This window comes from Harpia harpyja, chromosome Z, assembly GCF_026419915.1.
Source record: "Harpia harpyja isolate bHarHar1 chromosome Z, bHarHar1 primary haplotype, whole genome shotgun sequence".
In the NCBI taxonomy this organism is placed as follows: domain Eukaryota; kingdom Metazoa; phylum Chordata; class Aves; order Accipitriformes; family Accipitridae; genus Harpia; species Harpia harpyja.
The window spans coordinates 14,381,460-14,408,481 of record NC_068969.1 but is presented as its reverse complement, the minus strand read 5'-3'; the positions used below and the strand labels follow the sequence as shown (position 1 = coordinate 14,408,481).

Genomic DNA, 27,022 nt, shown 5'->3' with positions numbered 1-27,022 from the left:
TACGGCAGTCCCCTTCTGCGTCAGCAAATCCCTCTTCTATGTATGTCCAAACAATGAGAAAATAATGGAAACACTTCAGTCTGTCAGGACAAAACCAATCATTAGGAGATCTCCACAGCTCACTATGTGCCAAGTTCCCCCACTCTTAAGCAGTATACTCCAAGATCAAGGAGAACTCTCCCCCTATAAAGATTTTAGATCATCCTGCAGTTAAGGGTAGTAAGGAAAGTGCACAGTCAAGAATTTTAAGCTAACATCGAATTCTGTTTCCCCAGAAAGCTTGGCTGAAGTATCTGTTCACCCCTAACCTGGAACTGCCCTAATGTTCTGTCAAGTTATTCCAGCTTCTGGCAATTTTTAGCATAAGAGGTGACTCCCAAAGCCACCTAATTAAGTGACTTGTACACTGGGTATCTGGCAGATGACTTCAACACCCTCTGCATTTCTGATGGAGACAGACAAAGCAGGAGGCTCACACTGAGGTGCAGGCATGCTGGAGCTAGCTTCCCATGCAGTATTGTGGAGCACACACTGGGACTCGAGCACAGGTGTCTGCAGTTTCTCTCACATCTTTGCAACTCTGTTCAGAAGACAGGACAAACTGCCCAAAAGAATGGGAAATCCACTCTGCGCAGGCCTGTTGGGCATGCTGAGCAACAAGCACACCGAGCTGCTTGAAACAGTGGGAGTTTGCCCCTAACCATGTTTTTAAATACTTAAATTAGGGCCAGAGATGGACATTCCAGTCGCTAAGATATGGTGAAGGGATTACAGGCTTCTGACAGCTGAAGCAGTGTTAGCAATCCCAACAGCCACCCTACCAGGGGGCAACTGCTGGCTCCCAACAGCTGAACTGAGCTGAGGGTACGTGTTGCCAGCACTACACACCACCCGGGCACCATATTCCCAACTTACCCACTGGGCAGACACACTGAGCTAAGAGTCTACTTTAGAGTGCAGATATTAGTAAACATCAGTGCATTGCTACTTCACCTCTCTGCACTTATTTGAGCACAGAGTCCTATGCAGGGAACAAACAGCTCATACTGACAACCAACTCGAGCACATCTGCTTTCTCATGAACATCAACGTCAATATGAAGCATCAGAGGCTTGAAGTGTCTCTCTCAGCCCGCACACCTCAACACTGCTCAAGAGCACAAAGACAGGGAACATAATGGCTACTCTCATCATTTATGCTGTGTACAACTGACAGGGCAGACCTTCCTTCTCAATACAGACAGGTGCTGGTCAACAGAAGCTTCAGAAGAATTGCTTGCCTGTACACAAGTTTAAGTTCTTTTACTGTAATATATATTTAAATATATATCTATATATTTTGGAACAGGGAAGGGACATGAGATGGAGAAGCAGGGAAGGCAAGTTCAAGAAGCAGAGTCACCTCTCCGCATCCAAGAAGCTGGTGGCACAAATAACAAGCCTGGCTAGAGTGATCTCCCATTTCAAGCATGGTTGGCTACCCGCTGGCTTCAAAAGAGCAGACTATTTGTTAATGATACAAAATACAGCAACCATTTAAGATGCAGCAAGGCAAGGCTACAGGGCTGTGGTTTATGATCATGAACGATGCCAGAAGCTACACAGCTGTGTTAAAAACTGTGAAAAGGCTGTTAAATGGCAGGAGTAAGCCATGTGCTGCTCCTGGAAGGCCTTTTCCCTCCAACACCCCTCCATCATGCCGTTGGTGTGATGCGTTTGTAAAGGTGGGGAAAGGGGGATTTGCCTAGGGGCAAAGCCTCACAGGCTGGCCACAGAACATTAGGACAGTCTGATCTGGTCTCACAGATCACATGTTCCTAGCCTGACACTGAGCTTCCATCAGCAACCAGACATTCAGGTCCTTCAACAGAAGTTAATTCCCTTCTACCTTCCTAATTTGTAGGTGTGAAAGAAGTCCAGCGGAGTCAAGCTGGAAAGCACAAACAGGGATGAAAACAACCAGTTTGCATACTGATCTTTGTATCATGACCCCCCCCACCCTCACAGCTCACTCTTCCCCAAATAAAGACACATTGTTCAATGGCATGTTGAAAAGACGTGCTCGTCATTCTTAATAAACAACTAGAGTAAGAATACATAAGAGAAACAGGGTGGTATCTTTATATGATACACAAGTGTATGTTACAAGAATTCCATCAGGCACAGGAGCCTCAAGGTTTAAGGCCTCAACGTTAGGCCAAAAAAGAAGAGTGTGGTAAAGTTTGTACTTTTAACATCTAAAAATGTCACTTAAAGGTCTGAATAGAAATCGTTGGTTTGCTTTTTTTGTATAAATCACAATTGCAGTTCACTCTCTCCTCTTCCTTCCAAGATAACAGCAAATTAACGTCCAAGCACAAGAAAAGAAGATGCCTGCCTCTCCTCCACTGGCTGAGCAGGTCCATCCATCATTCTGTGCCCTCTAGGCTGCACGTGCTCCAAGGAGACAGAGGCCCCAGCCATCCAGGCCAATCCTGTAGTTCATGTTTTCTACATCATAAAAAAAAACCAGAGTCAACCAGCAGCTCTCCACAGCTCCCAGCTCGCAGGGGATATGCAGCCTCCAATGGTTCCAACAGTTTGGTGTGTTGGGTAGGATACACAATGGGTAGGTTTTCCTTTAGATTCTTTTAAAGAGAAGAAGCCTAAAAGGGCTTCATAACTACACCAATAAAAAACCAAAAACTTAGGCATCTCCTTTAGTGTAAAAGTCTGTACAATTTATCTTTGCTTGTCCCTCCCCTGTCACCCCGCCCCACCCCTTCTGAGCCAAGAAGGATGCCTTAGTGCATGGTGCTGGCATTAGCCACGGCAATAGCTTCCTGAATCTCTCGTATCACCAGGATCCGGGTGAGCATCTGCTCCATCTGCTCTCTGCTGATCGGCTGGATGGAATACCAGATAGGGCTGTTGGGGGCCACCACTGGCTCCGGTGTCAAGTAAAACGTGTCATTCCGGCCTTTCACACTCTGGGGGCTGTGTGAGGAAGATCAGAAATAACCAGACTAACAGAATGTCCTGGGAGGGAAAGACCATCTCTGTCCTCAACCCAGGCTTCACAGTTCCTGACAGTGAACAGCTGATGAGACATGAAGGTATGGAGTTACATCTAGGGGCAACAGTGGTCCCAAAGTTTTTAGGCCATGCCAACATTAAAAAGCCATGGTGATGACTACAAGAAAGTAATTTTTATTTCACACTGGTAAGTATGAAGCCACACATGGCTTTAGGGGTCTTTCAGAGTGAAGCAAGGATGGGGTATTTTCACATTCAGGCTAGCTGCAGACCCATCCATGCAGAGGAACATTTACAGTAATTGTCAGAATCACTGTAATTTAGAAGAGTCCTTTGAGGCTCCCTCCAATCTCCACAGCAAGTCCTCATTTTTGTTCAGAAGCCGATTCGAATAGGACCCTAATCTCATCTCAAGTAGCGGATGCTTCCAGATGACTTGCTTGCAAGTCAGAGGCAGAACAGTGAGCTCATGCCAACACAGCAAACCTCTGGAATGAGTATGAGATTAAGAGCAGCCAGTGCACAAACTGGGATTTGTCTCTTCAAATACCACAGAAGTTCAACTTATGTGCCATCAGAGTAAATCCCGCCCTCTCACATCAACACCCCTCCCCTTTTAAGTAAATTTATGCAAATATAGAAACTGTGCCAGCAATAAAACACAGCCCTGAAAACTAGGCTAGCTACAAGATGCAGCTTAACAGTCACAGAAGCCAAGCAACCATACACACGAACAAGGGCTCTCACCATTTGAAGAGGTAGAAGTCATACAGCTTTATCGGACACCTCAGGGGGTTCTCTGGATTCTCAGTCTGCTCTGCATACATGTCATCTGTAACTAGAAAGCAGCCCCCCAGAAGCCTGTCAGACACTCTGTATAAGTACAGCAAACTGAGCAGTGCCATACAGCCTCAGCACTCCGAAGCACCTTGTCACCATGCAAGAGCTGGCAAGAGACACATGGCTGTTCCAGGGCAGAGGCACCTGGTTATAAATGCTCAAAGCATTATATGGAGGGTTTGCTTTATCCCAAGGCTACTGAACAACACAACCCATCCATATCCTTCTTTCCATTTTTCCTCCACCTGTGCCCAAAATGAGAGAAGTCTCACTACTGAGACTGCAATGCCTCAGCTAAATCCTGCATCCATGCTTTTAAGAGGAAGACTGTACTTACATATGGATTCTATATGGGTTCCTATGAGTCAAGATAAGGGAAGCCCTGCCAAAGAAGTTTCTCCCTCTGTTCATAGACGCTTACACCCATTTGCCCCTTTGCCCATAAAAAACAAAAGTAACAAAAAAAGTTATCCTTAGCTCTTGACGAGTCCTATATGCCTCAGGTAAGGCATGTCCCTAGGCTTATTATTAGAAGGTACTAAGCACTCTCAGACAGAATGCACAGAAAACTCATGCTGCTAGGCTGAAGGTAACTGGCAGAGCCTTGGGTTCTCGTGGCCCTACCTGCAGACATCTCCAGGTTCATCCACTTCCTTCAAGCTCAGTAAAAGTAACTATTCCCAAAGAAAACTTCCAGACACTACCTTTCTGTCCTGTCTGGTGTATACCAAGAGGCTTCATATAGCGGATACTCGTGCTTTTATCCTTGGGATTAGAAGGGTTCTTCTTGGTCTGCCTCAACACCTTGGAGAAGGCCAGCTTCATGTGCTGGTCTACTGTTTTCAACAGGAAGTATCTGAGCAGCAAGAAGAGAACACAGGACATTGAGGCAAGTAAATGATACAGTCACAACAGTGAGGTAGTTATCTTTACTCATCATGAGCCAACTGAAGCTCAAACCAACACCGAGTTAAAGACTGTTCCAGCAGCAAAACATGCAACACCCACAAGTTCAGTTGCCCTTCTGCTAGCTCATTTCCTTGTTGTACTGCACCTTCTTTGCCCGATTGGGCTACAAGAGGGCTCCGTGTGCAACCATTTGAAATTCATGACTTCACCCTAATCCAGTGCAGCAGTTTCCTACCAACCCTGTCAAGGCATTTGAAGATCTTTTATTCCACAAGATTCCCAAAGACCTAGGTACTTACTTTGTATTAAAAAACATCAGTGTAGTGAGCAAGGTAGAAGGGGAGTGAGCTCCTAGCTGCTTACACTCCCACAGCATCTCTTCTGTTACATGACTGGAGAGGACATAACCTGCAATAATCAGAAGTCAGCATCATGCCAGTAGACAGTCACAGCAGGAACATAGGCAGTATTTTATAGTCTGAAAGTATTGGAGAACATCTAAATCTTAAGGGAAGGAGAAGGAGGAGATCCTCACTGACGTCAAGATTCACTACTGTGCAAATAACTTTTTAAATAGCAGGTACAGTTAGGAAACACTTGTATACATACGTCAACCTCTAGTTGCAGAGAGTATGCTTCTGCAATACGCCTATACATCCCAGCCCAGAGAGAAATAAATATGCACTTAAACAGCTTTTAATTAATGGCTCAATTCCAATGCAGATGCTCCTAATCCAATAATATGTGAGAGCAGGCAGGCCAGTGTAACAAATCAGCTCTTGGCCCTGTGTGCAGCTTTAGTCAGCACACAGTGCCAAATGATGTATTTGGACACATGAGTAATCCTTTGATTCTCAGATTTTTTTCCTTTGTGTAGAAGAGAAATACTATACTCCAAATACACAGATAAACAGAAAAACAGACAGCAGTATGAACTCCAGGGCTTGTGGAATGACAAAGCACAGATCAAACAGCCAGACTGAAAACAAAAGGATTCCAAAACTCACGGTGCTACTTAGCCATCTAGCCTGTAACATCAGCTACTTTTCTGAACAGAAGCAATAGCTTCTTCAATGACATCTAATGAGATCAAAGGGAATGAAGTAATGTGAAGCCAGGTTTCTGTGCTCTGAAAATGCAATTCTTAATCTAATTCTCATATGCAACTCTGTGAAAATCTGTCTCTTCTGGAACTGCTCCCCCCATCCCAGTTGCCACCATCTTCTAAACACAGGGTTGAGATGAGCTGCATTTGATTGCAGCATTCGAGGCTCTAATCACGCATTGTTTTTTTCTTTGACACTTAGTTGGTCCTGCAGACCATAACCATCTGGCTACATGGCAACATGACAGCGTTGTATTATGTCCCAAAGTAACAATACATATTAGAGGCAAGACGTATTAGCACTTCGGATGAGGAAGCTTGATTCAGATCAAGGATCAGCCGGCTTCCAAGTAAGCAAATCTCATGACACTACAGAGTCCCAACAATCTGTCTTCTGACAGGTGACAAGTGATAGACAAATAATCCTCAATGACAGTCAAGGCTAGAGCCTCACATGTGCAGTAACCCCAGCACTGCAGACACAACATTTTTCTCCCTGACCAGTATATGAGCTGTCCTAGGGACATTACACACTTTGAAAGGGTTCCTATTCAGACTGCACTCATGCTGTAGTTCAAATATTCCAAACTCCAGAAAGTTTTAAAGTTCTTAAATAAATGTTCTTACCAAGAGGGGAAACGCGGGGCTGTACGTCCTTGAGAACTTCATGCAGCCATTCAGTGAACCGAATATAGTAGAGATCTGAGAAGATGTCATCTACTCGGCCATTTTCAAAGAGATACTGTAAGAGATTCACAACACAGTCCAGTACAGTGGTAGCAAGTGTACTACTCTTCAGACCAGACCTTATCCTAAGAGCCCACGTACCCGGTCAGTCAAGCATCTTACAGCATAGCACTGAAGACTAATACATTCTACTTAGAAGAGTGAGGACCCTTGCCCCAAGGCCAGTACAGGGCAGGTAATCTCAGTTACTATCATGGGAATGCTAAGACAGAAAGAAAAAACCATCTTAGAAAGTAAAGCTGGTTGGATTTCACCTTTTGTTTCAGGTGCGTTCACTGCAAGTTATTTCACATGACTGTCCTTTGGACACTACTTTTTCAGGTTAAGGAGAGAGATGCTCAATTCTGCTATCCAAGTTTGGCTCTGTTCCTGCAGCTCTTCCAGAAAGCACACTAATATTACCAGCTCAGACTTCCCACACCACACAAAGCTAAGTTCTTGCTTGTTAGAGCTTCAACTAGATCAAGTTTTGACACTGACAACTTCCTCAAACATCACCCAACCCTCCCCCCTCACTGAAAAAACTGAAATGATTATTCTCACCATGATACTTAACAATTCTTCACAAACTTAGCTCAGTAGGTAAAAGCATTGCTGTGCACTAACTACATTTAATCTGATTTTGGTTTTTTGCCTTTTGTTTGTTTGGGGGTTTTTTGTTGTTGTTTTTGTTTTTAAAGTAAAGGGACTTTTTTCTTTGGGAAGCTTAATAGAAGCCACAGTCTCCATTTTTATAACAGAGAATCCTCCCTATAAATGCAAACATGCACAGCTCTGCTGCACATATAGCTGTCCTCCCCCTACCTTCTGAATACACAAGAAGATATAGTAGAGCACATCTGGATCATAGGGTTCCCCATCACCATTTCGAGCTTCTCGTGTCATTAAGCATAGACCATAATTCAGCTCAGCCACAGCCGAAGAGATGAGATCTTCCTGGAACCTCAGCAGCTGACGCCCTGGAAAAACAAAACAAAGCCATATTATTTAAGCCATAAAGCCATATTATTTCCCAATCTTTCAGGAATGATTTCCCACATCTCTGGCTTTGCCATTCTATCTGGCAGGCCCAGTACTACCTCATTCCTCCAGTAAAATAAAGCAAGCTGAAATAAATCAAGATCTTAAGCTGTCAGATCTACTAAAAGATAAACGGGCAAGAATCCGACAGGAAGACTCTCTGCCCTGCCAACTGCATGACTATTGCCTTCTTTTACCATGTCCACAATGAAACGCTGCCCTGCAGCAATAGGAAAACAGCAGCTCCATGACTGCTCTACCAGCTTGGCTGGCATTCACAGCCTTTTTGTTCGTCCATGCACTACAGTCATACAGTGCCCTTCTCTACTGCTACCAGCCTAAGTGCTCAAGTTGGCTCAGCATAGAGCTAATACCTCCCTTGGAACATGGCCTGTGGCAGTGGGAGTATGCAATAATTAGTACTGCAGAGTAAATCAAAGTTTAAATTTCAAAACAATCACTGATTAAACAAAGGTGTTTTCCAGAGCGGTAAACAGCTAACATTTTAGTCACTCCTAATCCTGCTTTAAAGGAAAGAAAAGCCATGTTGTCATGACACATACTTCCAATAGGTGCTAGCCTATTTTGGGCTTCTTTTTCCAGCTCTGCATTCTTGGTCTGTGCCCAGCTTTTCCACACTTCAAGCCCTTCTTCTGGCTTCAGAGAGTTTGGAAGTAGAAGTTCAGGTGAAGTCTGTGGCTGTGGCTGTGGTTCAACTTCAGCAACCTGAACAGTTTGAGCCTGTGAAAGAGAACATTTCAGTTTATATATACACTTTGATATGCAACTGTTCAACAAAAAACCCCAAGTAATTCCACGCTACCTCTAGCCCCAGGATATCAGCCTTTTGCAACACTCCTCTCTAACAAGAAATTAATCCAAGGAACACAACTTTTGCTGTCTAACCTGAATTGCTGCTCATGAAACAGTGTTCATCTCTCCAAGAACACTTTTAGTTTGAATGGACACATATATAACCCCTTTAGCGAACCCACACAACTTGCAATTTAATGCATTTAGAAGTCCTGCAGAACATCACAGGAGACCCAACAGCCACAAGCTGTTCTTGCTGCAATACCATTAAGAAGCTAGCTGGTACACTCAAAGGCAAGGATCTTTACAGGGCTAAATTCCTCTCAACAACAGACTTCTGGTCTCCCCTCAAACACTGAAACAGATGACTATCGATTCTGAAGTCCTGTTTGCTCCAATGCGTTTTTCTTGGCTTCAGCTAACTTGTCACTCTGAACAACCACTAAAGTCCATCATCTCACTACAACAAGAGTGGCCCAAGGCCCCTCACAGACACAGCCTTGAGACACAGCAGCTAGAGAGACTGCCAGCCCCAGGCAGGGAAGAACAGCAAGGTGCCATCAGCTTTACTAACCACTGCTGCTCCAAACCGAAGACTGCCCTAAGCAAGGGTCTGGGTATGATCATGTGTTGTACACTGCTAGCATTCCTCCCCACCCTTGCCCATCAAGGGCAGGCTCTCTCATTATTCAGTACATAGCAGCCAGACAGAATAGATACGCTCTGTTCTTACCGTCAAGGACTGATAAGATTAATTCATTTCTAAGAGGTATAAAGTAATAACAGACTAGAACACCAGCATTAAAACATTAATTCAGTTGCAATGAAATGCTCTCAAACTACCAAATACTGCTAATGAGGACTAGCTACTATTCTGTGAAGAGCTACTGTATGACCTACTATAGACCTAAGAGGTCTCCAGACCCCTTGGAAGTTTACTTTGCAGCAGGACCTTAAGTCACCAAGAATTACTACCTCAAACTGAAACATTTTACAGGCAACTGATGGCACCTATCCAGAAAGAGCAGCAAGCCCTCTGACTGCATTCACTTTGCATTCTTCACTACAGCTTCTCAATCCCATGCCACAGAAACCAAGTGCCAATCATCACTGAAAGCTGCTCTGACAGTACTAGAGACCATAATGGAAATGGCATAGAGACTCCAGTAATACCTGTACCCTACTCAGTATAACAAAAAAAGCCCCAACAAAACAGCTAAGAGGCAAAGCCTGCAAGAGCCTCAGACTGGAGCTTTCTGACTGCCTCTGGTTGGTTTCTCTTTTTTTTTTTTTTTTTTTTTTTTTTTTTTTTTTTTGCATCAGCTCTTAATACCTCTTTGCTTACCAGCCCCTGCTGGCCACCACAGCTGCAGAGGGAGACTATGACTGAAAGGACCCAGCTTTTATTAAGGCAGATGGCAACAAAGTTTAAGCTGTCAAGCAAGCCTCTGCCTTAAAAAGGACAGGAGTCCAAGGGTGAACTGACACCTTGTCTTTGTAGGAGCTAGGATTGAGCCTCCGCTCTCCTCCAGAGCACTGCCCCATTACTCTCCAGAGAGCAGAGAGCTTTCCAGAGCCAACCACCTCTGTCAGTCCAACCTAAAAGGGCAATCTTCTGCCCTGACCTCACAGACAGCTTGTCCAGTGTTAAGGCAGACACACAGGCTGGAGTTAATTCACTGAACTGGCAGTTGCTTCTGAACTGACTTACATCTTTCACAAATAGAGCAAAATAGCTGCAACTTGCCCAGATCCCACATCAGCACAGTGCCAGAGGACAGTGTGGGGCAAGCAGGCAAATTCCTTCTCGGTCTCACAGTTGTGAGAAGAACAACCCCCATAAGTTTGATGTTCACCTGTAGTACCTTTATTGCCCTCTTAGAGGAAGAATGCATCCCTCCTGGACTTGCCTCTGTCTTTAGGGGCTAATCCAACACCCAGTAGTCCAGCAAATTGGGAACAGAAAACTGTCTGATACCCAAGAATTGCAGACCACTGTGCACAGAAATACACAGCATTAGTACAAGCTTTGCCAGTAACCATTAAAGAAATTACGGAGCTAATACCTCAGAAAGGATCCCAAGAATGTGGCTCATGCTCTTAAAAGACCCTAGAATAAGTCTAAAAATCCTGTTTAACAGAAAGGCAAAAAGTTCTATCGACTTAGTTTGTTCAAGCAGCTGAAAGCGATGAAGTGATCTCTGAAGTACCAATACAGGGAAAAGATAAGCTACAGAAGGCTCTTTGAACATGAACAAACAAACAAAAAAATCCCAAACAAACAAAACCCCATGCACTACAAGACCCATAAGCTGTAGCTTAATGTACAGCTTTATAGAAGAGGGCACCCAGCACCTGAAAGTTATCTAGAGATGTAGGGAACCCTTTTCAGTGAAGGTCTTGGTGGGCTATAGCCCACAATCAACTCACAAACAATCAGACATGGCTATAGAAAGTAATCCACCTTGTCTCAGTGCTTACTGACAAATTAGAGGGCATATACACCTTTATATAGCCAACAGTGTTATTTATAAACTGGAAAGAATTTATAACAACATTTATGCTAGGAGACTTGGATATTTTTGCCCTCATTCCATTCAGCAAAAACAGGCTCTGACAGATCAATCACTTTTCACTTTCTGGTAATAAAATATAAATTACATCCATTTGCACTAGTTATTCAAGTTTTAAAAGCCTATTCAAAATATCTATGGCTTAAAGTTAGCAACAGAGCCTTAAAAAAAAAACAGAAACAAAAAAAACCCCCAACAAAAACAGCCACAAATTTGGCTGCCATGTTTGCCAAGCAGTATGAAGAGAAGCTTACTTGCCACTGCTCATGACTGTGCTCTCGCACACCAGGCATTCACCAGAAGCAGGACATGGTGTTATAGATGGGTACACCTGATCCATGAAGTTTGCTCACAACTAGCCAGATTCCAACACTTTACCTGGGCACTGGATCTGCTGTAGACTCTACATGCTGCATAACACAAAGTAACTGGTAACTAGGTGACTAGTACATTCGCACACCTTGCTTCGCTGCAATCATCCCTGCCTGTCCACTGCAACCCCTAGAGCAGCTCAGGAGAAGACTGCAGACCTTGGAATATCTGCTATGAAGCAGCTAGCAATGAGCATGTATCTATTAATTTATACTACCAGTATCTATTAATTTACATTACAAAGATCAAGATTATACTTTCTTTGGGGCAGTTTTGAACCCCATAATTATGTACCAGCATTAACACATCGCAGTCCTACACCTATCAGGAGTCAAATGCCCTATGTCACACCCAGGCTACTGGGACAAACTCATCTTTGCTTCCGAGATATCAGCTGTCTGCTGACATCGTCCCTCTCCACAACATTCACTAGTTGTTAATCATGGACTGAGACCAAGAAGCAGTTTTAACTTACTGAGCAAGTGACCTGTAGCTGCTGCTGCTGCTGCCCCTGCTCTTGGGGTGTCGGCTGCTGCTGTTGCTGCTGTGGGTCCCATATGTGCACTGTCTGTGCTGTATTCTGGTACGTCCCTGCCACAGCCTGCACTGCCACTGGAATGTGGATGTTGCCATTCATAAACTGCGCTGGAAAGAGCGAATTAGCAAGAGTCTGCACCACTTCCTCATGAGAGTTCTTCACTACTGAAGTACTTCCCACCATCTTATCCTTGTCATCTTCCAGCTTCACGGTAGCCAGTGTCGTTGGCGAGCCACTGACATGGACGGCATTGTAGGCCTCCTGAGGGATGGCGATGTGGGTTATGTTTTGCTGCTGAAGGTCACCACGTGGTTGAGCAGAGTAAACGGGGATGGTCCAAGTCTCTCCAGTGGGGCTAGTAATGGTCCCAGTGGCACTGTACAGGTGGGCACTGTCCACTGTTAACAAGTCTGGCCTTAAAGAGACATAACTTTGCTGCTGGCCCTGAGGAATGGCCAGCACTGTGGCAACTGGCTGCCCGGAAATAGCATAGGATACAGTAATAGGCATATCCACTTTACGTTTCTTCACTGGCTGAAGGACACTAGCAGTGCTGATCCGTCGCTCTCCCTCTCGTGGAGAGCCTTGTTGAGAAGGTGGAGGTGACAGTGCCCCAACTGTTTGGATCTGTATCTGCTGGCCACCAGTAATGGCCTGTCCTGCCACAAGCTGGGCCTGGATCTGCTGGTGTTGTATGTGTTCCTCCTGTATCTCTGCAGCCTGGATCTGTTGGGCAGTCTGCACATGTTGCACTTGGATTTGAGCTGCCTGCAGCTGAGATGGGCTGGGGCTCTGAAGAGATTGACTCTGTATTGTCTGGGATGCCTGCTGCTGCGCCTGGCCTTGGATCTGCACTTGGACCTGTATTGGTTGCTCCGAAGCCTGATGGACAGTGAGCTGCGGAGAGAGCTGCTGGGCGGAGACCTGCTGCGGTGACTGCTGGACCTGGACCTGAACCTGCAATGACACCAATTCAGCAGTTAGAGATCAGCAAGCATCAGTGATTCAACAGGGGGGCCGCCAACAGAGACTGTCCACCACTGGAGGTCTATGCTCCAGGTCTTTTAAGCTCAGTTTTATGATTCCATATATTAATCCATTAGTAAAGATCTCAGGAAAATGAAACCGAGTTATTCTAGAAGTGCCTGGTTGGTAACAGCAATACGGTAGATGATGTGTTTGCTCAGCATTGCACATGACCGCACTTCTCAGCACAGACAGAACAGTGCGTGAGCTGCATCTCCATCCTCAAAGCTCTGTGGGCTCAAGCCAACAGATTGCATCCTTGGAAGCCAAAAGAGTCTTCAGAGCTATTTGCATTGCTAAAATGTTATTTCACCATAGCCTTGCAATAGCAAGGCTTTAAGGTCACACACATTACAATTCTCATATTAAGTTTATCTTGCTACAAAATGCAGGAGCTTGCCTCGTTCTTACTATGCCCTACAGACTGTTTTACTGCTTTCAACCCCAGCCCCCCAAATGGCCGCAGGATCACTTGCCAGTGACAGGCAGTAAGAAATACGGGTAAGTTGAAACCAGCACTTGGCTCTTTCCACATAGAGCACAGAAATATTATTTTGAAACCAACCGCTAATAGTAACGCTACACAAGCAGGTGTCAACACAGAAAGTTGCAATTTCAACTCTTAACCCTTGGTCATGCGCTAAGGGACAACACTGCAGCACTTGGGTTTTTTTCAATTCAGAAGTATTTCTTTGGCAGTCATAATTAAAACTAAGTCTTTTTTCATTTATTTACTTATTCCATTTATTTATTGTCCAAATTGCTCAGTTTTATTTTCTAGCTCATGCACTTACACAATGCTGAATAATATGGACAAATTACGTTAAGACTTGGATCCAAACACAGTTCCTTTTACTGGGGAGGGGATTAAAAAGAAAAAAATAATCACATCTCACATCAATGCTCATTTGTCCAAGGTCTGTCACACTATCTAGCAGCAGTCCAGGAGCAGACTTAAAGCTAGGAGTCAGAGGTAGCCCCCAACACAAACTTCTGGTCTCAACAACTTCACATTCCAGGCCTCAAACCCAACCTAGCTGGTATCTTCACTCCCAGGGCACCAAGTGAGGTCTGCTCTCCTCATCCAAACACTTCACCACTTTGTCCCCCACATTTACACATTTGCTTTGTCCTTGTCCTAGAAGTGATATTCCAGGTTCCCATGATCATCTGCTTCTCCAGGCTTCCTTAACACTATATCTTAAGGGAGGGAATTAATTACTCAGCCTCTCCTTTCAAATCCAACCGAGAGATGTAGAGCTTTATTAGTGGCACCCGTAAGGGCCATATGAAGTTTGAAGCCAACACAGATTTATTTGGTTGCAAAACTACGTCTTCCTACTCATGTTCTCTCACCCTTTTCCACCTCACTTTCTAGAGTCAGTCAAGCTAACGTAGCATTTGCACAGAGACACCACACTAGCCAGCCTGAAAATACCAAAAAGAACTACCACGCAGGTCTGCATTGCGCAGATACATGAAATCTCACTTCCCAACATCACCTCTAAGAAGTCTTAAAAAATGTTAAGGATTCATTTGCAGCCAATTAAGAGTTGCTAAGGAAAAAAGTGGAGCAGCAAAACACACTGCTTGCAGACCAGTTTTATAAGTCACCTCCTGTTAAGAGCTAATTCTATTTCCAGGAAAAATAGGGAATTTTACAGATTCCTGCTGGGAGCTATATGCAGTGTACTGTAATCCAGATGACGTGGACTTTCCATAATAATTTCCTGCAAGGTAACAAGAAACATATGACCTTGTGTCAGCATGACAGTTTAAAAAGCTGCATCAGTGAGTGATTTGATCAGGCAGTTAATTGAAAAAGATGAAGTCACCTATGGGATGCTTCTTAAGTTCTATTTGATACTCTTATCATACTGCCCTACAGCATGAGTACTGCCTTGGGCAAACAGGCCCAAGCACAAATCCCAGTTAAGAGTTCAGTTTAAGAAAGCCACTTTCAATTACACCTCCAAGGCAAGTATTCTCCAAAATATCCGACTTTAAAAATCACTAATAGAGTCCTTAGTATTAATTTAAGTCCCTGTTCAAAAGATTACCTTGGGCAAAGGCCCAAGACTGGACAAACTAAAATGCATCATTGCACTGATATATTTTCAGTTTCACACAAGAAACACTTGCTTTGTCTGCTAGGATTCAAAATCATGTCACAGAGAGAGGTAAACATGTCATTTATCCTCTACTTCTGCAGTGTGTTTTCAGAACCTGCACAGGTTAACTGAGAACCCCTTAAAAGTACCCCCACCTTCTTTCCATACAAAATTTTACATTACAGTTCCTGTTATTGCTGTTAACATATACAAAGTAAAGACTATATGTTTTTTGCTAGCAGTAAGAATTAAAAGTCCACTCCTGCGCTGAAACAACTTTACCACATAAGTGCAATTAGAAAGGTAATGGAATAGGTTTAAGCAAGAGGCATCAGCAAAAGAGGCATGGTCTAAGCACAGACCCAACCAGACAGCATTTTCTTCCTTCTGCTTTTATAGAATAGAATATTTCAATTGGAAGGAACCTACAATGATCATCTAGTCCAACTGCCTGACCACTTCAGGGCTGACCATAAGCTAAAGCATGTTATTAAGGGCATCGTCCAAATGCCTCTTAAATACTGACAGGCTTGAGGCATTGACCACCTCTCTAGGAAGCCTGTTCCAGTGTTTGACCACCCTCTTGGTCACGAAATGCTTCCTAATGTCCAGTCTAAACCTCCCCTGGTGCAGCTTTCAACCATTAACCATTTTAGAGCCTGAGCCTACTGTTTCTAAAAGTCATGGGCAACTTCCATCACTTTCAGCAGATGAGCAATCACGACCCAAGGCCCTACGATACTCGCCCAGGACTAAATCCTAACCCCTACAACTAGGATGTCTTGCTGCTGCTTTAGAGTTCACACAGTGTTATTGCTAACACCCAAAGAATGAGTCCAGACCCAAACAAGATGAAGAAGCCAGACTCCAGAATCACTGGAAGTTCTCCATGCTGCAAACTGCAGACATCATGCTTCTGACAACAGATTGCTCCTATTTAAAAGTATACTGGAGCTCTACCTACAGCACATTACGCATCCCTTGTGAGTTATACATCTGTTTTTAACAACCGTATTTTGCAGTAGATCCCTCCCCATTTTCAAGTAAGTTGTACCCAGGAGTGCTACAAGCATTCATTTCAGATTTACAGACTTCAACCCAGTCTGAGACCAGAGCTTCTTATGTTGACCTCATTGTCTAACTCGCTGTCTGAGAAAAAAAAAATTACACTAATCATCATCAGTGGCTGGCTTTTTAAAAGACTGTACAAAGAGGAATGCTTTAAATTTATAGGCCAAGACCAACAGGGAAGACTTTAAATCTTCACCTTATGCTGAAGATTAAAGTGAGAACATGTTATGCTGGGAATTCCTGGGTTATACTGGTACAAGAGAGGAACATGCCAAGTTACCAGTACTGAAAAACTGCTTATTGCCAGAAGTTTGGATCTGACAACATGAAAAGCATCACTTCCCAGCAGACTACCATCACACAGAGAAATGCCTTTTTACCATAAAATAGCTAGAAGTTAGACCAAGTACTAGCTGACTAGAGAATCAAAAGCATTAGAAGTCAGCCCTGCATTGTAACAGGAGGGCAGAACTAAATTTTTAAGATTCCCTTAAAGGAAATCTTCTGTCACATTAACATCAAAAACATACTCTGTCCAGAACTGAGCATGTGCAAAGAGAAAATAAGTAACTCCACGAGCATGAGAACAGCTGAAGCCTAGTTTCGAAAATTGTTTTTCCTCATGGCTGATAGACTAACTCCGACAAACTTTCAAATAGGATTTGTAATACGTCTGCCCTGTGCGGATTCTCTGCCCAACAAGGAATCAGAATGCAGAACTGCAGTTCTGAAACAATTAAGCTGAAGGAATTTCCAAGCAAAGAAAATCTCATCTGTGGGCTGACTGGATTACCTAATATTTCCTAAAACCTAACTCCAAATAAGCGCACATACCAACTCTAGCCTGCATGGATTTTCTGTTACCTAGCTTGCCCTAGAGAACCCGACAGGCTTTTAAATGCCTCTTTTCACAAACACATCTTGGTTTCTGAAGCTACATTTACACTAGCAAGTAGTAGGATACACCAAGAGCAGACCTTCAGAGCAAGACTGAAGACCTGTTAACATGTCCACACTATACATTCCAGAAGAATATTTCAAACTAAGGTCTAGTCTTGCCCACTAGCCAAGCTAGACAAACACCTAGACACAACAAGACTGCATCTTATGGCTTAGTTTCATCTCAAGGGAATCCCAAATGACAGGCTCCAAACCTAGAAGAGATAAGTGAGGGCAAGTGGCAAACTTGCTGCGGGAAGTATGCTCCAAATCCCCCCCAAGAAGTCATGTAGGTGCACCTCAAACTTTCACACCTGAGCAAGCCAACAGAAGTCAAACACTTGGACAAAAAGTTAATGAGAGCAGGAGAAGAACTATCTCATTATTATTTTTTAGCCCAATTTAAGGAAAGAAGGCTTAAAACACACTCACCTCAACAACGGTCCTAAGCTAAAGGGACTCCAGCATTAAAAACTAATACTGTAATAAAGAGTTCCTTCTAATGTTATGCCAGAAAGCATACATACAAATATAAAAAAGGTCTGAAGTATAGAGTAGGTGAAAAGACTGATCACTGAAGTAGCAGGAAATGTTGGAACTTGTTATTCAACTGCTTTACAGGAAGTCTTTTGCTATCTATCTAAGTAAACAAGGTCTATGGGGAGTGTACAAGTCAGCTTTTCAGAACTACTGCCAGACAGATTCTCACTCCAGGTTTTTCCTCTGCTCATTCATCAACATCAGAGAATTCCACAGGCCAAATTAGGCCTTGTGTGTGTTTGAACAGTTACAATATCAAGATTATGTTGTCACGCTGCACACTGGGGCAGGATTTATGCCTAAAACAGTTAAAACACATGAACCAGGGAAAACAAAACAGTTTACCTCTCAAAGAGGAACCTACTTCCATATACAAGAAGGTGCTACCTTGAAAACACCACTCTTAACTATAACCATTCTTTGAAGTGGCACACTCAGCCCTAGCAAATGCTAATTAATACTAGCTGCTACACTAACACCTTATTGGGATGCTTTTCAGAGGTAAGCGAACAGGAGCCTTACCTCCAGGCTAAACTTCAGAACCAAGACTGGGGCAGGGGGAAGCTGCATCCATCAGAAGTGAAGGAAAGATGTATGCTGAGCAGAGCCAGAGATAAGATTTTCTTCTGAGCTACTTAAGGGCATCTTTCCCTGCCCTATGTCATTAATAATGCCCAGCTTCCTATAATGGTCTGAAGTCACAGAACAGACTGGGGGAAGACTGCTGTTCTGGAAGAAAAAGCTGAATGGTAAACACAAGGAACTGAGCAATTAGAAAGGCACAAGCCTTAACTGAAAGACATTTTATGCAGGCATTTAACCGTTCCCTATATAGTTCTGCGATCTTGCTCGCCTGTAGCATCCTGCCCTCAAGCCCTGTCCAAGAAGCTCTTGCGAGCTAGCCATCAGACTTTGTCTTAATAAAAAGCTGAAACTGAGGATCTTCTCCACGGGCACTGCATGTATCCTAAGCAAAGATATTTTCTGTCCTCTGATATTCTTTCAGTTAAATCTTCTTGCGGAAGAGGAAGAGGCACAAGACGTTCACTGACCACTTACCATATTCAGTAAGCAAGTCAGTGCTAACACCTCTTGTCACTGGCATCATCAGTTCGACGGCCTCAATGCACAAGACCAACTAGGAACAATCTCACCAAAGGCAGAGCTGATAAAACTCTTACTTGACTGGAGCAAAACACAACTCTTCCCAGGCACCGCCTGATGTAGCACAGGGTACGACAACTTGACATACTAAACTCTTTAAGATCACTAATGGCACCACTGTGATACCGAGCATAGAAGGAGCTGCAAGACACTTGTACTGTAGCACTGACTAGTATATAACCCAACAGTTGCATCCACTCAGCCTTCAAAATAAACATCTGGCAACAGTTTGTTGAACCTTTTAGGCAAGAAAATCCTAAGGTGGCAACTTCTTCAAACAGGAAATTTATTTTGCCAGGATAAATAAAAGCAGCAAGCAGTCATGCACTGTCTTTGGGTGTTTGCACTAAGTAAAATCTAGGATGAAACCTGAGCACCGTCTATCTATCTTTATGATTGTAAGGTTGTCATCAGCACTTGCAACCGTGAGGTCATCTGACTGGTCATATTATTAGTCACCTTCAGCACCACTGTCATACTGCCAAACATAAGCGTAGTCATTCAAAGGGTCTTCCACTGATTTGCAATTGGATTAGCAAGAACTAAACAGATTATCAAGTCAAGTACTGGGATGACATAAGTTTAATCAAAAGCTAAGAGGCTTCAGCAGATGACCAAAATTTCACATAATACAACACAAGCAGTATTTTAGCAAAGCGAGCCAGCTGGATCAGGTGCACTGCTCTAGTGGAACACTGTTACCCCCAGAGTCACAACAAAATTCAGCTTTGTTCAGACACTGTGCTCTGCTACTGCTGCCACAGTGAGTCTTGAGACAGGTGAACACTAAGTCATGGGTTTAGCATAAATCACATCTCAGTAAGAAATCTTTAAAGACAGAAAAACACTCCTGCAAAGGGGTAAAGACATTCCTCTCCACCTCATCCTTGCAAAAAATCTTCAAAATAATTCTGAGCTAGCTGCTCAAATACACATGAATCCAGTTGCACTGCTGATGCACAAAAGCTGCAGCCATACCTAGTACCAGATGTGCCACTTAAGTGTTCTGGGGCTTTGTAGCATCCTAAAGTGAGCAGCAGGGTAGGCAACACAAACACTAATCATGATCTGTACTGACAGATGTGAAAGCAGATATTTTAAAGGAGTCACATCAAAAACAAGGGGGAGAGGGTAGACAACATTCTTAGGAAAGTTGCTGAAATGACCTTCATCAGGTACTTTTCAGGGTGCAGGCCAATTCAGTTTAAAAAAAAAACAGGAACAGGTCTCTGGCAGAAACTCTATGGTTATTTTCAAGAAGGTCAGGAGATTATTTTTCTCTGGAGCATATGATATATTACCTCCCTCCCTATCTCTGTTACTAGAAGACTTGTAAGGATCAAGCCTGAACTTTGAGTAGTTCTGGAAGGAGGCAGCAGCAGGGGGAGGAAAAAAAAAAAGGGGGGGGGGGGGGGGGGAGAGATTCCTTCTGACTTTTACAATTGGTTTGGGTGCTGTCCACATCTTCAAGGCTGAGGCACCCAAAAAAGCCAACCCTGCTAGTTCTTCTACTGAAAAATGAAATTTCTCCCCAAGAATGCGCTAGCTGGCAGAACCAAACGCACCCTTGATCAGTTTTAATAGACTCACGCAGAGATCCAAGTCATGGCTGTGAGACTAGAGGCTTTTATTCTTCAAAAGCCTTGCGACACAAGTCACTGTAGGGCAACAGGTTACAGAAGTCCCAGTTAAGCATTCATTTACTCAATAGAGAGAGTAATTGGAGATGAGTTACCCAGTGAAAGAGGGAAGTTTGCCTTTGCTGTAGGATAAAAGCACACAAGTGAGCTGTAAGGCTTTGGGAGCACAAGTCTACTGCACTGCAGCAAGTTCACACTACCTTATCTCCAGTCATTTGTGTCTCCATACCCTCATTTGTTGCAAAAGAAGAGAGCTCACAAATTTACATTCATGCTACAGAAGGCAGAAAGATTCATATCTGAAGTGTATCAGAATTACAGCTGTAGACAAAGGTCAGCTGTTTGGAGACATATCATAAGAAAACCTTAGTAAATGCCCTGCCACCTATAAACTCTTCAAATTGTGAAATGTGTTTGAGTACAAAAGCAGTTATCCTACACTGTATGTTTGGGGTTTTTTTTCCCCTCTGATGCTGGATTTAATAATTTAATACTTAATAAAAAATACTGTAATACCTATTAAAAAAAATGGAGAAGACTCCTTCCACTGTGCAAAGGGATAATCTACCTTGACGCATATGCATCTTTTAGAGTTCCTTTCCTGAAAGGTATCTTACCTTGGTTCATATTGTAAGTTGACTCCCCTGCATTTCCCCCTCACTTAAAAGCCAGTTCAAGAACTACAACTTTTAGAATGTTCAAGCAAAATAATTTAAAGAGTATTGATTTAATTAAAAAAACCCCTGAAGGCGAGTTAGATCCCACAGCCACCCTGAACAACCAGATAAAATAAGACCAGCAAAGGGGGGTGGTATTTATAGCAGCTTCACGCAGAGTGCAAGGCTTCGGGGAGTCGTGTACATGCCAGAACTGTCAACCATTTCTCCAAGAGGTTACACCACTACATTGCTATGTATGCTACTCCTCCTACAGTGAGGCTCAATGGAGGCACAGTCAAGAGAGAAATTTACTACCAAATTCCTTAAATGAAAGGGAAATAGTGCTGTTCTATATAAAGTTAATTGGCCCTGCTTCTTAAGTGCTTGCCTGTGGTTTCAGGTTAGACAGTAGCTGGCTCTGAACACTACTCCATGGGTTAGCAAGTCATACATACATTTAGAGATGACTTAAGCTGCTTACCTGGACTTGCTGGGGTTGCTGAACCTGTATCTGCTGCTCTGGCTGAGTTTGCTGCTGGACACTGGTTGTCACAGGACAAGCAAGTTCAAGCAAAGACCCAGCCACCTCTGTGCTGTCCGTGTAAATGCAGTTGCCACCCTGCTGATACACCATTGTGGTGGTGGCTGTCTGCTGAAACTCCTGCAGAGCTTCCGGCCCCTTGGAAGCAAGGGAGTCCAGAAACTCCTTCATCCTGTGCTGGGGGATCGTTCGCGCCTTCACACGGATGTATTCTTCAAAGGAAATGGTGTTCTCCAGAGAATTATTCATATTGCAAGGTCCTTAGGGTTCCTTAAGGAAAGAGAAAGTAAAAGTATTAACTACAGCACTCCTTTGATGCAAGGATATTCCTAAGTCCAGTAACTGATTTCTCATACCGGGTACCGTAGAAAAACTAGCAAACATGCACAGCCAGATGCCCGAGACAGATGCTTTAGTTTTACGAGGCATCTTGTGCTACTACACATTTCTCAGATTAACCCTTAGCAGCTCAGGGAAGTCTGAACGATAACCAGGTGTAACTGTGGTACTATTCAAAGAGCTTACTGCCATGTAAAATCTTCTAGCACTGTACTTCACCGAGACCAGGCGAGTCCCGTAACAGATGAAATCAAGTCATACATTTGGTTCGTTTGCAGCATGCAGTATTAGTGAGAGAAGCTTAGAAATCAATATCTGTGGCCCTGCTTTGCAGCCACAGAGGTGGGAGAACTGAGCAGTATGTTCTATCAGGCCATGCAGTTCTATTCTAGGCAGCTAATGGGAAGCACAACGGAAGAGCAACAGATGCAGCATTCAGCCCATTGCTATTAGGACTAGGACAGCCTTATCGATTTGAACATAGCAAGCAAAAGGAGAGTGCTGGAATGAAGTGATTCCTCAAACAGGGAACTACACACATGGAGAAGCAGAGCTCTGGAAATTACAAAGGCAAGAGCAGCATCAGTTCTTTATGTCGTTTTAATATAGGAAGAGGTTAACATGAAACATGCCATGTATGAAGACAAAAGAGAGAAAAAGAAATCAGATGATCAGGGAGGAAGTGAGAGTAAGGAGGAAAAAAAAAAAACCAACAAAAAAAAGATGACTCCACCTGAGAACATTAGAAAGCTCTAGGGTATACTGACAGCATTCTTCTCTTATTGACTTATCCTGTTTAAACCCACAAATTGTTTCTGCAGTGAGTATACCGGTTGTTTCTAAGGCACTAATTAGTCTTGATAAAGGATAAATAGATTTGAGCTATAACACTACCAGATACTGAGATGGATGTGAAAAGATGTGAAACAGCACAAGATTAGGACTAGAAGAGGCGATTCAGTACTACTAGATCAAGCTGCGGAAAGGAGGAAAAAGGGACAAACATCACTATATGAACATTGTGACTGCAGTTCTAAAGAGAATAAGTACAAAAGCAGAATCTTTTACATCATTTTACCATGATTTAACAAAGTGGAACTGAGACAGAAATATGTGGTTGAACATAAGACTGCAACAGCCTTTGTGAAAATGGGAGTTAGTTCTAGGCTCTCAGTGGTGCCCAAGCATATTCCACAAGTCTAGCTTCAATTCCCACCAAAATCAGTGGGAGCTAGAGCAAATTCTAACTGTTCTTTACTGTTACGTGACAGCAGTCTAAACACACAGAAGGTTTTGTTTACATGGAAGAGGTTCATGGCTAGTGCATTGGACCAGGCTCACAGGAGAAAGAATGAATATCAAAGGTAAGGGGAACACACACAAGGCGACTTGCGCTGTATCTATAGTTTCTGGCATTATTAAGCAACATTTGTTGCTGTATGAGATTACTACAGAAAATATTCTCAAAACATGCATCAATGTTTAGTAAAAAGCACAGCTTGCAGTGTTCACTTAGTAAATCCAACAACACTGCAAAAATCAGCATACAGAAGCTCCCGTAGAGCCCACAGCTGGACAGAAAAACACTTCTCCTGCCTTTCAGAGATTCTGATCTGACATGTTTTCTAGCCAGCTCCCCTCGATAGAGCCAGTAAGACTATTCACTTAGCTGCTGAGTGAGGCTTCCTCCAGGAGACACCCAAGAGTACTCTACACCTCTACAGGACACATTATTAACCCTTTCCCAGGTGACCATATGTCCAGGGTGAAACCAACAGAGAACAACCTTGTTAATGCATCCTCAGTGACTCAGACAGGACCTACACCAGGCACACTCAAATGCATCTTGCATCTAATTGCAAGATGGTCCGTTACATTGTCTGAAGCTGGAAAACAGATTTTGAGTGATTAACTTGTCCCAATTTTCTACTTGGAACTTGCAAATATTTGACTTCAATACTACAGCGAGGCTTTCAGAAGATTATGATCATTTTGCATGTCCATTCTGAGGTGCACCAGCAGATACAGCTTTCAGAGGGAAGACCCTTCTGAGGAATAAGCCTCAAGGATGCTGCGCTGGGAACCCAGATGTGAACACTACAGGTGCTGTTTGAGATTATATGCTCTTTGACAGCTAGCTGCTGCTGAATAGGATGGGCTCACCTCTCAGCAAAGGTCCTGCATTCTTCCTTGCTCCTGCATTGGTGCTTATTATGTTGTAATGGCTCAGGGAATAGCTATTCACCTTCTGTTAATCTTGTGAAGGGAGAGAGTGAGGAGGTCAGCAGGACCACTGTTTTCAACAGCAGCTACTCCTTAGCCCTCACTTTTACTTCTGGAACGCCAACCCTTCTGTCAAGAGCTGCTCACAGGTACATCGTGCTCCTGTGTAGCAGAGACCAGAAGCCACCAGAAACCCAGACACATAAGCAGCAGGCCCAAAGATCAAGAAGAGGTCCACCACCAAATCATCACCTACCTCTTCCAATCACCGGGAAGCACAACAAACACAGCATTAATTTCTTAGATACAAATCCTTCACACTGCTCAGCTGCTCCATCTTAATTAGTCCTTTTTAGCATCAAAATCAAGCGCCTACTAGGCCAGTCTTCTGCTACTAGCAAATCTTCCTCTGTCACAAGCTGTCAGAGGGAATCTCTCTTTTCCTCTCTTCTAGCATGGAAAAATCTTCCTTTATATTTGCTTGAAGTTACTACACTAAAAGCCAGTAATGCCTAAAACAGTGAAATGCTCATCCGAGCCACTACAGCACTCAAAGTCCCAAGCATGGGTCAGAACCCCACTGCACCACGTGGTATTTGTTCCTGCTCCGGAAGAGCAGCAGGATCTTCCTTTGGTTTTCTCCAGAGCTCTCCAACTCTGGCAATCAGAAAGGAGCTAAAGACACCGCAGGTTACAGTGCGGGCTGGATTAAGTGTCTCCCCAAGTCATTCCTGTCAGTTTGAAGGCTGCTTGGGGTTATTTAACTAAAAGCACCGACCCACTCAAAACTGCACTTCAAAAAACCCTATACAGCAGCAGAGGTACCGGGCCTAGATGAAGATTCAGGAAAGTAACACTGTACTCCCAGAAATTTTATTTATTAAAACTAAACCTACCTGCATTTATGACAGAAAACCTCTTTAAGGCTCAAGTGTGGATTCAGCAGGCTTTTGTAGGGCAACATACATAACTTGCTGCTGCAGTCACCACTTTTACTGTTAGTTATTAAAACATACTAATTTACGCATTCCATTTATCCTGTAGACACGCATTAGAAACAGCAAACACCCATCCTCACTAGATCTTGGCAGCATGTTTTTAATACTGCATTTTAAAATAAAAAAAGAGCATCCAGGCAATCAGCTTTCTCCGATAAAGGGAAGTAATTCCTCCCTGTTCAGCATAACCGCATTTTTTTTTCCAGGAAATGAGTTCAAGAAACTCTTTGAAGATCATGAGCACATACGGTTAGTTCATAAAACTTAGACTGAGGTTACTGAAAACACACACACAACTTGCAGCATGTGGACAATCTGGACTCACCAGTCACCATGTTGCATGTATTTCTGCTGCTCTTGTCCTGAGCTCTTAGACTTGTAACGTTCTGGAGAAGACAGAACAAAGAAGCCCTTTCCATCCCCAGTTCCTCTTTCTTTATTAAAGCCATTTTATTTTTAGTATGTATTCCATTACAAAAAAAAAAAAAAAATCAGGAAAGAAAGATATGATCATCCACGCAGCTAGCGGCTCCTACTGAAGAATTGTGAGATGCCCAATTCCTAACCAGTGTATCCCTCAGCTTGATAAGTGTGACTAGGAACGAGTGTGTGAGCACATCTGTCACGGGGCGCAGAGCGCTCGCACCGTGCGGTGACAGGCGCAGCGCAGCCGGTGACACCGGAGTTACTGGAAGACAGAACTGAGAACAAGGCAGCAGCAGTGACCGTATCCAGAGGTTCCCCCTGCTCCCCCCGCAGGTGTTCCCGGCCGAGCAGCCGCGGCCCGGCGCTGCCCCGAGGCCCGGGACAGACGGGAACGACACAGACCGCCCCGCCACCCAGCCCAGACGAGGCGAAGCTCCATATTTAGCCCCTGAGATCATCGGCCGCGGCTCGGCCTCTCCCCTGCTCCGGCGGGGGACGCGGAGCCCGCGGGGCTTCCTCCTGCGGCAAGGCCGGCCCCCGCCCGCTGGGAGACCAGCGCTGCCCGCCGCCGCCGCCGCCGCCTTTGTTCCCCGTGCGGGGCGGCCGGGCCCGTGGCCCGCGGCCCGCGGGAGGCGCCGCGCCGCCCTCCCACCTCCCCCCGCTTCCCCCCCCGCCGCAGGAGCCATGTTGGGGGCTTCGCCAGGGACGGCGGCCGACGAGGGCCGCGCCGCGCAGAGGCGGAGGCCGCGCCTTCCGGCGCGCGCTGCCGCCGCCCGTGCCCGCGCGGGGAAGGGGCCGCCCCGCAGTGGGGGGGGCGGGGACGCGCCCGGTGAGGAGCTGGGCGGGGGGGGGGGGGGCGACTAGGGGGCGCGCCCCACGCGTGCACGGCCAAGCTGCGCGCGTCCCCGCGGGCGGGGGGGGGGGGGGGCGCGCGCGCCCGGCAAGCGGGGCCGCCTCCTCTGCTCTCCTCTCCTCCCCTCCCCTCCCCCCTCCCCGCCGGGCCCGCGCCGCCCCCGGAACCGCCGCCACCTCCCCCCGCGCCCGACGGGAGGCCCCGCCCGGCCCCGCCACCGCCGCCGCGCACCCCCCTGGCCCGGCGGCCCCGCTACGCCGCGGCGTAGGCCCGGCCCGGCCCCGCCTCACCCCGGCCCCGCTGCTGCCGTCGCCTCGCGCCGCCGCCGCCTCGGCCCCGAGTCTTTTCCCCTCACAGCTCCCTGGGCGCCATCTTACATTCAACCCCCCGCAGCCAATCAGCGCATGGCCCGAGCCTCGCGAGAGCGCGGCTCCCAAGTCCCGCGAGAGCTCGGCGCCCGGGCCCGCCCCGCACCTTAAAGGGGCCGCGCCCCGGCGGGGAGGGGGCGGTGGCGGCCGCCGGGGGGCGCCGTCCGCGGGGGACGGGCGGAGACGCGCGCGA

General features: G+C 45.1%; 1 protein-coding gene across 2 annotated transcripts; it reads right to left on the bottom strand.

The window, feature by feature from the left end:
- Positions 1-2,045: 2,045 nt before the first annotated feature.
- Positions 2,046-26,861, bottom strand: QRICH1 (glutamine rich 1). 2 transcript variants are annotated; one of them, XM_052776155.1, is made up of 11 exons: positions 26,752-26,861; positions 25,508-25,568; positions 21,563-21,892; positions 11,869-12,888; positions 8,199-8,376; positions 7,420-7,574; positions 6,496-6,610; positions 5,063-5,171; positions 4,559-4,710; positions 3,762-3,852; positions 2,046-2,975 (listed from the first exon to the last, which is right to left on the bottom strand). In XM_052776155.1, exons 3-11 carry the CDS (start codon positions 21,869-21,871, stop codon positions 2,783-2,785), a joined length of 2,322 nt encoding a protein of 773 aa, XP_052632115.1. In that variant the 5' UTR covers positions 21,872-21,892; positions 25,508-25,568; positions 26,752-26,861; the 3' UTR covers positions 2,046-2,782. The 2 variants fall into 2 exon arrangements, with proteins under 2 accessions (XP_052632115.1, XP_052632114.1); XM_052776154.1 differs by lacking the exon at positions 25,508-25,568.
- Positions 26,862-27,022: the final 161 nt, after the last annotated feature.

Bases quoted from the DNA above. Each gene is read 5' to 3' on its own strand.
- QRICH1 (XM_052776155.1), bottom strand. From the start codon at position 21,871: ATGAATAATTCTCTGGAGAACACCATTTCCTTTGAAGAATACATCCGT. The intron at 8,377-11,868 runs GTAAGTTAAAAC...TCTCTTTCACAG, and splicing joins AGCTACAGGTCACTTGCTCA to GCTCAAACTGTTCAGGTTGC. The intron at 3,853-4,558 runs GTAGTGTCTGGA...GCTGCTTTCTAG, and splicing joins ACACCAGACAGGACAGAAAG to TTACAGATGACATGTATGCA.